The 15,396-nt window shown below is 41.7% G+C and overlaps 1 protein-coding gene across 4 annotated transcripts in view; it reads right to left on the bottom strand.

Annotated features, from left to right (window-relative positions):
• Positions 1-5,120: 5,120 nt before the first annotated feature.
• Positions 5,121-15,396, bottom strand: part of LOC143034839 (calmodulin) — a 116,051-nt gene continuing 105,775 nt past the window's right edge. For 2 of the 4 annotated variants that reach the window (XM_076201211.1, XM_076201261.1), the window contains exons 4-6: positions 13,566-13,666; positions 9,756-9,930; positions 5,121-9,208 (exon numbers count right to left, since the gene is read on the bottom strand). In XM_076201211.1, coding sequence (XP_076057326.1) covers position 9,208; positions 9,756-9,930; positions 13,566-13,666 — 277 coding nt within the window. In that variant the 3' untranslated portion in view covers positions 5,121-9,207. Of the gene's footprint in view, positions 9,209-9,755; positions 9,931-12,931; positions 13,022-13,565; positions 13,667-15,396 lie in introns of all 4 variants that reach the window. The other 2 variants (XR_012967282.1, XM_076201322.1) reach the window with 2 other exon arrangements.

The raw sequence follows: 15,396 nt of genomic DNA, 5'->3' as shown, positions 1-15,396 counted from the left end.
TATTTCCCTCATGGGGGGGGGGGGTGATCGCACTTCAATTCGTCCCAATGTTGTACTTCTCTAATGCAAACAGACTTGAAGTGGTTGTTCATGACTTCAGCCATTTTTAAATATTCTGTATATTCTATATTTCCGTGGCGTACTAGTTTCACCATTTCCTGTTTATTTTTAAGTTTACCATGCACATATCTACAGAATAGTTTCGGCTCATCTTTACATTTTTTCTATGACGTCTTTTTAGTATTTTTTCCCTCTCTGCGCACTTTTACATATTCATTTCTATGGTTTATATATATTTGGCACATTCCAGTTTTTTTCTTTTTTCTTCCATCTTTTCCCAGCTTTATCTTTTCTATCTTTCACTTCACTGCATCTTCTGTTGAACCTGCACTTAATGTACACCTTTTCCTGTTGCCCTGTATCTTCTAACATTTTTAATGTTCACCCCTTTTTCCAAGAGCCCATAGTTTTGGGCACATAACTCACCACAAACTCTCTACTTTTCATGTCGCTGTCTTCAACTTTTATCATGATCGTTTCACATTGTTTTTACCTTCTGTAATCTTCGTCACATTAAAGATTTTCTTGACCAAAAACATGATTCCTCCGTCCTTTTTCCCGTTTCTGTTTTTAACCCAATAATTATATAACCCATGTCCAACACTATTTGGTAGTAGTGGACCCCATAATTTTGTCTCCACAATGCTCATTATGTCTGTTTTTTCTTCTGACAGGTAATCATTTAGTTCACTCAATCCTGAGATTAACCCGTCTATGATAGTATAGGCCACTTGTATTTTTTTTCTTTCTCCATCTCGTGTTCTGTTCCTTTCGTATCGCTTATCATTTTCTCAGCATCATGTCTAAGACTCTCCAGTAGAACTCCTTGCTCTTCGATTTTCTTAAGCTTCATCTCTTAGTGTCTTCATTCTCTTTCCTCAACATTAATTTCTCTTTTTATCCATATATTGATGTAATGTTCACAATTTGCTAACTTACCTGATTTTGCTAGTATGTCTTCTGCTACCATTTATGATCTTAGTTGTATCTTTAGAGGTCGGATTTCCTTTAGAATAGTCCCATTCTATATACTTCTATTTCTTTTTCTACTTCTTGGTCATCGTCTTGTACTTCTTTTAGAATTGTTTTTGCCATTTCTTTTTCTGCTTTTTCTCTCAAGTACCTAACCAAACCATGTTTTTCCTTTAATCCATATACTACAATACACTTTTTTCTATCCACTGTATCTCTGACCTTAATTGCCTTTTCTCTGATTATTTGAATAATTGTGTCCTTTGCATTTTCCTGCATTTGTTGTTGTACTATTTCCTTAAAAGCTATCTCTTCATTTTCTGTTTTCATTCCATCTTTAATCTGCAAATTTTCCTCATCTAAGTTTTCTTCGTTTCTTTCAGACATTGCCTGTATTTTGTGATTTACCCTTTTTAAATTTTCACTATTTGTTAGTATCATTGTTTTTCATCTTTTCATTTTTACATATAACCTCAATTAGTATTTTTTTAAATTCACTTTGTTCATTTATTTCAGAATTCTTCTTTAGTTCACATACCTATTAACTTCAAAATAATCTTTCCTTAATATCACAATCTTTTTCCTTAATTCCATAAATTCTTTCTCCCACGAGTTTTTGTTAAAATTCATCTCCCTTTCCATGTCTATGATTCGACTCAAAATTCTTTTTTCATACTTACCAAAGCCAGAAAAGGGGGCATCATTGTACAATCTAATAATCCCTCATGGGATTTCAAAGCCTCTATTTACATTTAGTTTCGGTATAGCGCCTCCAGAGGGTTATGCGTTTGTGTCGACATTCGAATCAAACTCGTCGCCGTTTTCTCTTGGTTAGTCTTGGTTCCCTTGCATTTTCTCACGATAGACACATTCACCATTGCACAGAGATCTTTTTGGGCAACCGCAAATGCTTCCCCTCCCACTCAATACAACCCAGGCCTCTTGCTTTCCCAGCACTGTCGAGAATTTTCGTCTTATTCGGTAGCCTACGGAACTCTAGTTAACAGCTAATGACAGCTCCGTGGTTCGTTTGTTCGTTCGTTCGTGTGTGTGTGTGTGTTTCACTTGGTCTTTGGATCACGTGTTGGACTCGTGATCGACAGCTATTTCCCTCCCGGAAGAGAGCTCAGAGCTCGTAGGTCCGATCTAGGGTAATGCTATGACCTTTCACACACACACACACACACACACACACACACACAACTCCCCGTACCCACGAGTCAGAGTAACGACCCGAAGCGCAGCAGTACCGAAATAAATTCGGCCCTGGGCAGGATTCGAACCAGGAGCTGCGGGCCACTTTCGTGGCAGCTCAGCGTTCTACCAACTCCGCCACCGTGTGTGTGTGTGGTGTGTGTGTGTGTGGTGTGTGTGTGTGTGTGTGTGTGTGCGCGCGCGCGCGCTTGGGTAATGTTTCTGGGAATGAGTAGAGTTGGCGTTTCTGGAGGCTGCTGTTAGTTACCAGAAGGCCATGGGTTTTCTGCAGGAGACCAGGGCCAACATCTCAAATGACTGATCTGTTCTCTGTGTAGTCATTCATTCTAGGTGGGTCTAATGGGACAATAGAGGTCTACAGTGTTACATACGTTTAGGTATTGTTGTGGGTAGATGGTATTGGAGTAGGATAAAATTCAGCATGTACTTCCAGTTTTGAGGCTGCAAGTGCTACAATGGGTATTGTGCATGGGGGCTAATTTATCAATCAATCCATTGCCCCTAGTCTCTTAAAGAAAACATAACCAGTGATAGCCTCCAAGCCACAAGTTACTCTGGGAAGATGCATTGTGTTGTCTAGGGATTGTTAGTGTGGATGGAGGAAATTTACTCAAACTGTATAGAGAATGATCTATTGGCTGCTTGGGTGAAGACTTAATGGTGTGGTTGATGTACTCCATTGTCTTCTATGGTTTTTCCGGAGCCTTTTCTTGGAGTCGAAGGGTTGTATGTGTTGGAGTGGGTGAGAGGATGTAAATGGGTTTGTGGGTGAAGATTGTGGACAGGCAGTGACAGGGAGTTATATAGGTTCTTGTATTCCATACAGGAAGACTGAAGGGTCGAGTTTGAGGATCTAGTGCCACAGGTGAAGATACCTTGGGGTTTGTATACAAGGTTCTTACATGATGTGGGTGGGCTCTCTTGGTGTGGAACTCTTCATGGGTTCATCTGCCTGGTTGTAGAGGTCTTACATATACAACCCTTGGTCTGATCACCCTGGTTTGTTCTCTCCTTTGGGCCTCTGAAACTGGTGTATTCAGTTTGCAACATAACTTATTTGAATTTGTGTGTGTATGTATATATACAGTATGTCCCCAATCTATGCAGAGTAAGGTTTGATTTTCTTTCTCATTTAGTGGTGTTTGTAGTATATATGGCTACTTAGTCCTAAACCAGCATGAATGTGGTGGTGACAGAGCAGACATGGTAAGTGCAGTGATGGTTTGGGAGCACTTCCCTTGTTCACATATGGAGTTTTTGAGTCTTATGTTCAAAGCCAGTGCCCTCATGGATTTTTCATCTCCATTCCTTGTTGTCATTAATCACTTGCTCCCAATTACAGAGTTCAATATTGCAAGCTAGTCTATGCTTCAACTGATTTCTTTTCTTTCCAGCTCACACAGTTCCTGTTCTGAATTCTGTGCAGTGTGACCCTGGTTGCAGTTTATACATACGGCTGCTTTTCATCAAGGGGTACAATGTGGGAGGAATAAGCATATACTCATGTCTTCTCAGTGGTAAAAATAAGGTCTAGCATGTCCAAGGCTTTGACATCTGAAACAGCAGCATGGGTACAGATTGTATTTCTACTTTATATTCTATGTGACCTACAGTTGGGCTGAAGTTATGGTTCACTGATGGTCACTCTTAGTGTAGTTTTGATCTTCATACCTTTTCTCATTTCTTTTACAGGTCATTACTTTTGAAAAAAAAAAAAATTATATTATTAATTCTTGTGTGTGAAAGTGAAGAAAGACTAGTAAGAGGTGTGGAAGGCAGATGTGGAAGGAGTGAACATGAGGGAGTGACCTAGGATGAGATGGATGGATGGGGTAAAAGGGCCTTTGGGGAAGAGGGGAATGTCTGTTGAGGAAGGACAGGAGAGGACAGAAGACAGGGGTGAATGGAGAATGGTTGTATGTGGATGATGTTGTGATCCATAAAATGGAATGGGTAGGGGATAGGGAGTGAGGGAGTACGAGAAAATTTGACGTAGCCCCATAGGGATTTCTCCCAGTCTTCTTTTTTACATTAGAGGACAAAGTCAGGACAGAGGGGTTGTCGATTTAATGAAGTGGCCTTGTTGTGGATGTGCTGTGCCTTGCAACAATGCTCCTGACCCAGGGCAGTGGGCAAGGTGCAGGGATGATCCATCATCCAGGAGGTGCCAAGATAAGAGGGAGGGAAGAGGGTGGAGGGGAGTGGAGTGTGATAGGGATGGAATGGGTGGGAGTGGTTTTTATGCCTTTGTTTTTTGGCTACCTCCCTTGTATAGGGGGAAAAGCTTTTGGTATATGTAATTACTGTGGGTGGTATTGTAAAGTGTGGACAACTTCCACATGCATGTTAAATGTTTTATGCGGTACTGTTTGGAGTGAAGTATCAGTTAGGGTTAAGATATTGTCATTTTATGCTTTAGTTCTATTTCATTTCAAACTTGTTCTATTTTTGCATTGCTCCTTTAAACCACATATTGCACAGGAGTTCCATAATAATCTTCCAAATCATCATATACTTTCATGGGTCATTTCTTTGTTCATTGTTGGGAAACTTTCAAGACCAAAAATCTTTGATAGTCTACGTCTGGGTCCACTCTATCTCTGTACAATTCAAGTTTGTAGCTGGCAGGATTGGGTAGGCTCAGAATTGCTATACATCTCAACAGGATCAAGGATCCAGTCATTCATGGGTGCTTGGGTCTGTTAACGCCAATAGCAACACTTGTTAACTTCTGAAGATGGCCAATGGATCTTGTTTTACCACTGTAAATTGTTCTCCATTTGGGAGGTTCTTCATTCTGCTCACAGACAAGTTTGTATTGGTGCACAATCATAATATCTTGGTAAAATACAGGGTTATAACTAAACAAGTAGTAGTCTTTCATGTTTTTTATTCAATACAACATGACATCAGGTCCTCAAATTACTAATGCTCTCTTGTCCTCGGTGGCCCGAGTCGACCTTCCTGGCTGTCCACTGGCAACAAAGGGCGCCGTCCTCGAAGACGAGAGGCAATGGTGTGGCCAGCACCCTGGCAGGAGTCCACGAGACTCTCCAGCCGGGGCAGCACCACTCACCCTCCAGCACAAAGAACGAAGGGTAAGTGGCTTGGTCACAGCCTGGCGCCTTTGCCTTGCGAGTAAGGCTAACAACTTGTTTACTACTGGTGTGCTGAATAGTATCATAATCAATATCATTATTATTATACGGTTAAGAACTAAAGGGGTGGGGCAGGTGAGGGAGACTGAGGGAGGTGGTGGTGCCGCGGCCCCCTTGACAAAAGGGCAGGGCCAACACAAGACGGTGGTGGTGGTGAAGTAATAGTAGTGGTATTGGTGGCAACAGCAGCACCACCCCACCTGAAGGGGAGCAAAGTGGTATAGGTAGGTCAGGAGGGAGAGAGGGAGAAAGGAGAGAGGGAGGGGGAGAGGGAGGGAGGGAGGGAAGGAGGGGTCAAGCCAGGTTGTCACTCGCGCTTCTTCACAGTACACTTGGTGGAGCCGTTGATGCAGCAGTCTTCTTGCTCACACAATAATGCAGGCCACGCCCGAGACAAAGATATACTGCATTGTATTTGATATAAGAGCTTACACATGAATATAGCTGATGATTTAGTAGTTACTGGTGCAGCAGCAGATACGAAGAATAACAAGGATGTAAGGATCGTCATCATCAGCCAAAACAATCGAGCGGGCCTGACACAAGTCACATTTAGTAGTTTTACTGTAAGGATATTGAGGGTGCCGGCAGCCAAGTGGTGGGAGCTGGAGCGACAGAGGCCAGCTAGTACTGACCAGCCTACATTCCCCTCTCCCACCCACCCCCCACCCTTCATATCCTCTTCCTCCCCCCTTCCCGTGCGGTGGCGGCGGCGTTGGTGGTGGTAGTAAGTGATGGCATTATCATTGGTGGCTGTGGTGAGCATGGTGGTGGGTTGGAGGCGGTGGTGAAGTTGCAACATAGGGAGTGAACACAACCACATGCCCTACCACGCACACACACCCAGCCACCAACACGCATGCATGTGCACACAGGCACGGCAAGTAGGGGAATAGGGGTGGGTATGGAAGGGAGGATCAACCGAATCCAACCGCCTGCCTGCCCTCCCTCCTTGCTCCCACCAAAAGCCATCGGCTCTTCAGCTTACGTGTCTTGGTGTAATAGTTATCTTAGTACATACATGAAAAAGAACCTATTTGTAAGAAGAATGATATAACGATCTCTTCGTAATGACAGGTGCTGTAACTACGTTGAGAGATTAGTTGAGGGTCACAACAGTGGGTGAGGTGAAGTAGTTTAGGAAGGGAGAAGACAGAAGCAGCAGGTGGTAGATGTGAGGAGCCCCGATAATGTGGCTCTAAAAGCAAGTCTAAAAGTACAACACTAAATGAGTAACACTTGTCCTCCTCTGCCTAAACAGCCCCTCCTCATCTGTTGCCTATGATCCCCAACCACATCCCAACCAAACCCTCAACCACAGGACAAGATGGTGGGCATGTAGAAAGTCTGTGTGGGGTCAAGCAGGGGCACGGCGAGAAGGTCAAGTGCACCACGAGGGAAGCCGCTTCAACAACCGACAACCAAGCCACCGACCGCACGGGCCCTTTCACAAAATAGTCGTACTGCTTAAAAAAGGAATGTTCAACATGTCAAGCGTTCATTATGATAACCAAACTACTAAACAATACAAGAATTCCCCCAAAACATTATTACAAAAGGCGCATGAAACGAATGAAAAAACGTGGTGGTGGGGCGGCACAACCGACCGAACCCAGGTGCTGCCACCAGTGCCCACGAGTTGCCTTTCTACTACTTGTGGTGTTCATCATCATAATACTGTACTTTAGGTTACCTGATTCCCATAATGATCAATGGTTGTATGATGCATATGTTTGTGTGTATATAGGTGTATTTACATATATATACACACATGCACACAATGTATACATATGTACAATAACATACACATGCATATACATGAATAAATATGCATCTATATACACATGTATACACACATGCATACATGATGTACATGTATGTATACAAAGAATTCAGATGTGCACATATGAGGGTGTGTGTACATATTATGCCTTGGTATACATGCAAAATACATGTGTATACATGTATATACACACATGTATATACAATCTTGTGTGTATATATATGCAAGTCACAAGCGTGTGCTGGTGTAATGTACATACGTGTACACACACACACACACAAAAATGCACCCATAATCTAAGATTATCAAGTTTTCTGTGCGCATGCATGCGTGCGTGCACATGTCTGTGTGTGTCATGTGTATGTGTACGTGTGTGTGTGTGTCATGTGTATGTGTACGTGTGTGTGTGTGTGTGTGTGTGTGTGTTTGTGCACACACATCTGTGTGCATTTATGTTATGTGTACATATATATAGCTATTAAGTTGTTTCCTAGTTCATGCGACTCAACATGAGCGGCACGAATGCAGCACGAGTGGCGAGCTTGGCCACATGGAGTGCATGCATGCCCATGGAAGGCAAAGGGTTTTGCCTACAAACATGACCTACAAACATCCATGTGCCCGAGATTATAAGATCGACACCCATGCCTTTTACCATCATAATGAAAAATGCACTTCACAGACAACTGATGTGACCCTCATCTACTTGATATAGAAATCAACAAACCTTGTCGATCAGAACACAATAGTACTGACATGGATGATCAGCTTCAGCATTGCCTAAAGAGCAGCAGACATTGTAACAAGACTAAACAAGACGACTTTGGAAGAAAAAGAAAAATGTATATATATTTATATAATAATAAAAGAAAAAAGAAAAAGGATAGAAAAAAATTAGAGAGAGGATGTGATAAGAACAAGGTTGAGTAGGCTAGATCTCCTTACACATGTATTACAGTGTAGTAAAATTCAAAAACTTTCATTTTTTTGTTTTTGCAATCATACATTTGCTATTCTGTTAAGAAAAGACAAAGATACAGCTAACAATCAAGAATTACATGATACGTAAATGTATCAATATCATTCAATCAACACAAATACAAGCCCTCTCCTTCATATTGTATACCACACTTTAAGACATGTTTAAAAATAACTCAAAATCATCTACCAATGGCTAAGAAAAATAAAATAAAGGAAATGAAAAAAAAAAAAAAAAAAAAAAATGAAGGGGGGGAAGATCAATACATTGTTCACATATCCCCCTCCCTACAAATTTAAATGGGACTAGCTTGAGCTTGCCCATACCAAAAAGTTACCTTGCTCAACTAAAGATTCATGAGAATAAAAATAAGCTTTCCATTTGCCAAGAGTCGGCCAAGAGACAAAGATGGGGTGACCGCCACATATGGGAGAGTGCTAGACGAGCCGAGGCTTGGTGGTGGTGGTGGTGGTGGTGGGTGGAGGTGGTGGTGGTGGTTGTGGTGGTGGTGGTTGTGGTGGGTGGCGGCAACGGCGGCGGCAGCGGTGGTGGTGGTAGTAGTAGGAAGGGTGTGGAACAAGGCCAATTACACAGAGTGCAGTGGCCCCTGCTCTGCTGTTTGATGGTGTTGCCTTGTGGTCCCCACCACCGTCCTGCTGGGCGAAGCACTCCAGCCCATCCGGCCCGACAAACAACGCGAGGTTTTGTTGCAGTGCAAGAAAGAGGCGTCATGTTCGTCATCCAATGCTGGCTTGGCAACAGTGATATTGGTAAAGGGGGCAGCCACCACCGGCAGCATTCACTTGATTAATCATCTGCTTGACAACTGTTCATCAGGTGATGTTATTAGCTTACTTTCATCTTGAGGAGATGGGTTACCACTCAGTTGGTGCTGTGGGATACTTTTCGTTTTTATCGCCATAGTCAGCAGTCTTACCATAACAAGAAAAATGGAAAGCAGAAAATGTTCCTTGCTTAAAAATTTATTAATTATTTAGCAAGAGCGATCACTTCACTTCGAGGTCATCATTGTGACGAACTCTGAAAAGGAAAAGAATTTAATTAACAAAATGTTCTACCAGGTTAACTGATATTTATGTATATATACATAAGTATATATATATATGTAGCAGAACAAAGCTGTCTAGAATGCAGTGACCAATATCAGGCAATGAAAGCTAGAGCATTCTAACAAAAAAAAAATCAACAACTGGGACACGAGAGATGAAACACTCTTTCCTGTCAAATCAACTTGCTGACATTGAACCCATTTTTTGCATAACACGCTTGCAAAACTTGGGAATCTGCATTCAATCCTATTTCCTAAGGATTTTTGTTCATCAAACAGAATGGGTAGCATTAGACATAATACAGGCCAAACTAACATGACCAGGCACCCTAAAACTACAATAATTTCACTGCTCTATTGAAGATGCATGCTATCTAGATATAAGCTACCAAAGCTTCATCTCCTAAAATCCTAACACCTGAATGTCCCCACTGCAATAGTTCCTCTTGCCCAATAGAAAATAATGGCCCTTTGTTGTAGTTGTATTGGGAGTCCTTAATGCTAGGGTAGGAAACGAACCAATAGACGGAGTGAGTGGGAAGTATGGAGTTCCAGGTAAAAATTGTAGTGGAGAATTGATGGTGGAGATGTGCCTTGAGAGTTGATGATAGCAAATAGTGTTTAGGAAGAAAGTCAACCATAAGTACACAAGCCAGTTGTTGTTTGCTGATGACACTGCTGCTTGTAGCAGGATCTGAGGAGGGATTGAGGAAGTTAGTGACAGTCTGAGAAGGTGTGTGAAAGAAGAAAGCTGAAGATAAATGTGGCAAAAGTAAGGTGATGAGGTCTACAAGGAGAGAGAGTAACAGCAGGCTGGAAGTGAGCATTAAGGGTGAGAGACTGGAGGAAGTGGATAGTTTTACATACTTGGGTGCGAATGTGACAGGAAAGGGAGGAGTGGGGGTGGGGGTAGAATGTAGATTGAGAGAAGTGAGTAAATGCCTTGGTGGATCAAAAAGTGTAATGAGAAATAGACATCTGGGAATGGATGCTAAGAGGAGGTTATATGAAGGAGTGATTGAGCCAACAGCACTGTATGGGGCAGAAACATGGAACATAAGAGAGGAAGAGAGAAGGAGTTTGAACGTGTTTGAGATGAAATGTCCGAGAAGTATGATAGGGGTTACTAGGCTAGAGTGAGAAATGAGATGAGGAGGAGAACAGGGGTGAAAAGGGAGCTGGGAGATAGGGTTGAAGAACGAGTATTAGGATGGTTTGGACACATGGAAAGAATGAGTGAAGAAAGATTAGTAAAAGAGGTGTGGAAGGCAGAGGTGGAAGGAGTGAATATGAGGGGGCATCCTAGGATGATGATGGATGTATGGGGTGAAAGGGGCATTACAAAAGAGGAATGTCTGTTGAGGAAGGACAGGAGGGGAGATAAGATAGGGGTGAATGGAGATGGGTTGTCTATGGATGATGTTGTGATGCATGAGGGGGAGTGGGTGGGGGATGCAGGGTGAGGAAGTATGTATGAGAAATAATTTGATGCAGCCTGAAGGTATTTTTCCCAGTCTTCTCCTTTTCTGCATGAGGGGGCAGAGAGGGGGGGGGTTGCCGAATTTATGAAGCAGCCTTGCTGTGGATGTGCTGTGTCTTGCGACACTGCTTCTGACCCAGGGCAGTGTACAGGATGCAGGGATGACCCATCATCCAGGAGGTGCCAAGATGAGAGGGAGGGAGGAGGGTGGAGGGGAGTGGAATATGTAGGGAATTGAATGGGTGGGAGTGGTTTCTATGTCTTTCTTTTTGGCTACCCCCCTGTGTAAGAGGGAAAAAGACTGGTGTATGTATGTGTGTGTGTGTGTGTGTGTGTGTGTGTGTGTGTGTGTGTGTGTGTGTTTATATATATATATATATATATATATATATATATATATATATGAGAGAGAGGGGGAAAGGAAAGAGAGAAGGAAAGGGAAATAGGAGGGAGGGAGGGAGGGAGGGAGGGAGAGAGAGAGAGAGATGGGGGCAGAGAGAGGAGGAGAGAGAAAGGAGAGGAGAGGAGAGGAGAGAAAGAGGAGAGAGGTGAAAGTGGAGAGAATAGAGTAGAAAAAAAGAGTATAGAGGAGAGTTTAGAGAGAAGAGTAGAGAATGTGGGGAAAGAATAGTGGAGACAGGAAAGATGAGAGGCGAGTGAAGAAAGGATAGAGAAGAGTTGAGAGTGGAAAGAGTGGAGAAAGGGGAAAGAGTGGAGAGAGAAAGGGGAAAGAGTGGAGAGAGAGAGAGTGGAGAAAGGAAAGTGGAGAATGGAGAAAGTGGAGGAGAATGAGAAGACAGTATTCCAACAATGGTTAGTAACAAATATATATACCAGCAAATCTCCATTTTCCATAACCTTTGTACTTTTCTGGATAGTTCCTAGTTAATTAATGATTAACCTCTTCCATACGGTGATGCCCACGTAGGCGTCATGAGAAGCAAGTGGGTATATGAGGATGCCAACGTCGGCATCTCGATTATATTTATTGTAGTCATACCTGCGTGACCCACATACTCTATACACTGGCTTCATCATATTTTCTATGGTTATCAAAATTCACAGGTGAAAGAGAACGAGCGATAGAGCAGTGACTTTATTTTCTATAATGCGTATTATGACGCAACATTGCACGTCTGGCAGCTAATGCTGCCAGATGTGTGATGTGGCCCGTATTGAAGGGGTTAACACCTCTTCCCCAAGCAGTGGGAACCCTGCCTATTTCTACTTTCTCAAAATAATCTTCCTCCCATTCTGACAACTGTATTTGTTTTTCAAGGCTAATTCCTGTCTTGAAAGAAAAACTTTTTCAAGTCCTTTCTTCACACCAGTTTCTCCCATCCCCACTACCTGGATTCAGGTTATCTCTATCCCTACAACATGAAATCTAACCCGAGAACTGTGACATCTCATGAATGATTAACTCAACTTTGCTATATTAAGATGTAATAATAAATCATCTGAAGCACGTTAAGCATAGCATTCCTGTATCAATCCCACTACTACATACTTTGACTGTACCTTTTTCACTTGTTGTCCACCACCATGAACCACAGTCATTCATTTCACTAGTTTACTAATAAAGTTCATCCTAAACTTTTGGAACACGTCTCCGAGGATCTACTTAATGGGCCTTGAATTTCAGTCCATATATATTTTCTATTTCTCTATTATGATAGGAATAGGTGGGATATCCTTACACAGTTCTTGGGTTATATATTATGTGTATCCAGGTTAACGACCACTTCTGTTGTCCACATTCCAAAACACAATACAGTCATTCCTGACAAGTGTCAATGCAGACAAAATGGAACCCCTGTTAGACTTTAACAAGCATATCCCTCATGCTTGTTAGTGTGACGAGCATTTTCAACCTATACCACGTCAACCTACCTCCCTTGGACAACTGGTCTCGAGCTAATCAGATATGAGAAGTTCTTCCCTTCCAAGGAAGGGCACTGGCCCCTCTCAGGAAGGTGAGCAGAATAATGGGTTAATGGAAATACAAGCAAACAGGGACAGTTACCAACATACAGGCTGTGATAATTCCTGAATCCAGATTCACCTAACCTTGCCAGAAAAGCTGCCTATGCTGTATATATTGATGCTACACTAACATCTTAGCTGAGAATTCACTCAACATTTCCCATGCACATTATACATGAAAAATATATACCTGTACAAACAGGCACAAGAATACAAAGTGAAAACTAACAGCTAAATCTAATATTAGGAAGGTTGGTGCACAGGCGTGTACAGAAGGAAGGATGCGCGCTCTACTTTGAAGTCATCATTCTGACGAATTCTGGAAAGAGAAGAAATGCAAAAAAAACGCAAAAATACATGTCAATTACATGCAGAGAAACAAGTGCTTATGTTCTCTTCTTGACCACATTAAAAACTGAACAGAATGGTGAGTAACTACACTACAATCTGATCAAATTGTCTTGGTACAGTGACTACAATATACATGGGGGCAGTGGTGGCCTAATCAACAAGCTGAACGACATGCAGCCCCACATCAAGAGCAAGAGGGTAAAACAAGTGGTAAGGTGGTCAACTAAGGGTCAAAGAATGGACAACGCTTTCAGCTTTTATACCAGCACAGGTTCTTAAGGAAATTTGTTAATAACATGTATCTACATATATAAGATAACTAGTGGTTGAAATGAGCTGGACAATAACAACTACCAATTAAATGAAATATTAAATTGGGTGACATGACTTCTCTTAGTTAGTAAACATGCAAAAAAGCAGAGAATGAAGAGATAGATGTTGAGACCAGGCTTGAATATACTTGACAAGCTGGCATAATGATATAATGGTGCCATCTGGCTGAAAATACTTACCCTCATAGTTAACCTGGCCGTCACCATCAATATCAGCTTCCCTGATCATCTCGTCCACTTCTTCATCTGTGAGCTTTTCGCCAAGGTTGGTCATGACATGCCTGAACAAGTTCAACCATAATTAGCTATACTCCAATACACATCAACATTTCAACAACCTGTGTATGGCAATATGACTCCTATGTGGGTACACACATATCCTCAAAGGCCCTTTTTCCCTTATAAGGGGGAAGTGGCAGAGGCACAACATACACCCACCCTAAACACATACATTGTCCCTCTAATCTTAACTTGTCGAGTCCAAGGCTTACCAGGCCCTGGAAGCCAAAACTTGTTTTCTCTGTATCAACCACCACCTTATCCACTTGAGAAATATACAAAGCAGAACACAAAAAATCCCCTTTAGGCCACAGTCATTTGCTCATCCACAAATCTCCACTCACCTCTCTATTGCCTTCTTGATTCCTTAACAGACATGTCCCTTTCACATCAGCTATCCATATCATTTTTGGTCTTCCCCTCTATCCACCTACACTTAATATACTTTTTTGCTAGTCTTTTTCATTCTTTTCCTATGTCTAAACCATCCAAACTTTCTTTAATTACCCTTATCTGCCAACCCTTTGTATTATTTCCACATTTCTCACTAGCCATCCTCATAACCCTTACCATGAACCTTACACTTTTAATCCATCCCATTTAGGGTCTTCCTTCTTGCATTTCAAATTCCTTCCCTTCTCTTATAACAGAGGTGAACAAAATTGCTTAATGACATATATGATAAACTAGGTATCTCTGAGCCACAAGATATAAAAATTGTATTATATGGACATTTTATCAAATTTTATATAAACATTAAGAATATATTTATGCAAGAATACCCATACATACATGTAATGTGGTTTGTACATTATATATATATATATATATATATATATATATATATATATATATATATATACATACACACACACACACACCATGGGCTTTTTCTACAAGGGAGGTAGCCAAAGTCAGTCATAAATCCACTCCTACACATTTCATCTGCACATACTTCATTCCCATTCATCATCCCTCCCTCCCTCTTTTCCTGGCTCCTCCTGGACGACTTATCCCTGCATCTATCCCACTGCCCTGGGTCAGAAGCAATGCAGCAAGACACAGCACATCCACAGCAAGGCCACTTCATTGTGCTTTGTGATTATTAAAATTAATTAAACAAGTTTTAAAAACTGCATCTATTTATCTTTCTATATACCAAGGGCCTCTTACAAGCCAAGCACACATACTCCCACCCATTCTACCATCTGTTTCTCCCTCATCTTGCTCCCTGTGGATGAAGGTCCATCCCTATCTCCTCCAAACTGCCCAGGTCATAGGCAATGCAGAGCAAAACAACACATCCATAACAGGGACATTTTATTTACATAGCGACCCTGACTACTCTTCACCTCATGCACAAAATAGAAAAAATTCAAGATGCATAAAAATATCCATACACAACCATTCTCTACTCCCACCTATCCCTTGCTTTCTCCCTTCTCTGCTAAACAGACATTCACCTCTTGCTCAAAGCCCCTTTCACCACATCCATCAATCTCATTTTTTATCATTCATCCATCCCATTCTCAGTCTTCCCCTTCAAGTTCATTTCATCCACTTCTTTCCACACATTTTGCTAAAATTATTAGCAAATAGATTATTTGCTAATAATTTTTGCACCGCTTCCATGTGGAATAATGATAATTATAATATATATTAATGAAAAACTACACCATAGTGCAGATCACCCCATTTGGCTCTACACTTACCAAAGAATTTTAGATACACT

Source organism: Oratosquilla oratoria, chromosome 1 (genome assembly GCF_046742065.1).
Source record: "Oratosquilla oratoria isolate Oo_2021 chromosome 1, ASM4674206v1, whole genome shotgun sequence".
NCBI classification, from domain to species: domain Eukaryota; kingdom Metazoa; phylum Arthropoda; class Malacostraca; order Stomatopoda; family Squillidae; genus Oratosquilla; species Oratosquilla oratoria.
Note: the sequence above shows the minus strand (reverse complement) of the source record. Positions and strands in the feature narration are given on the sequence as shown.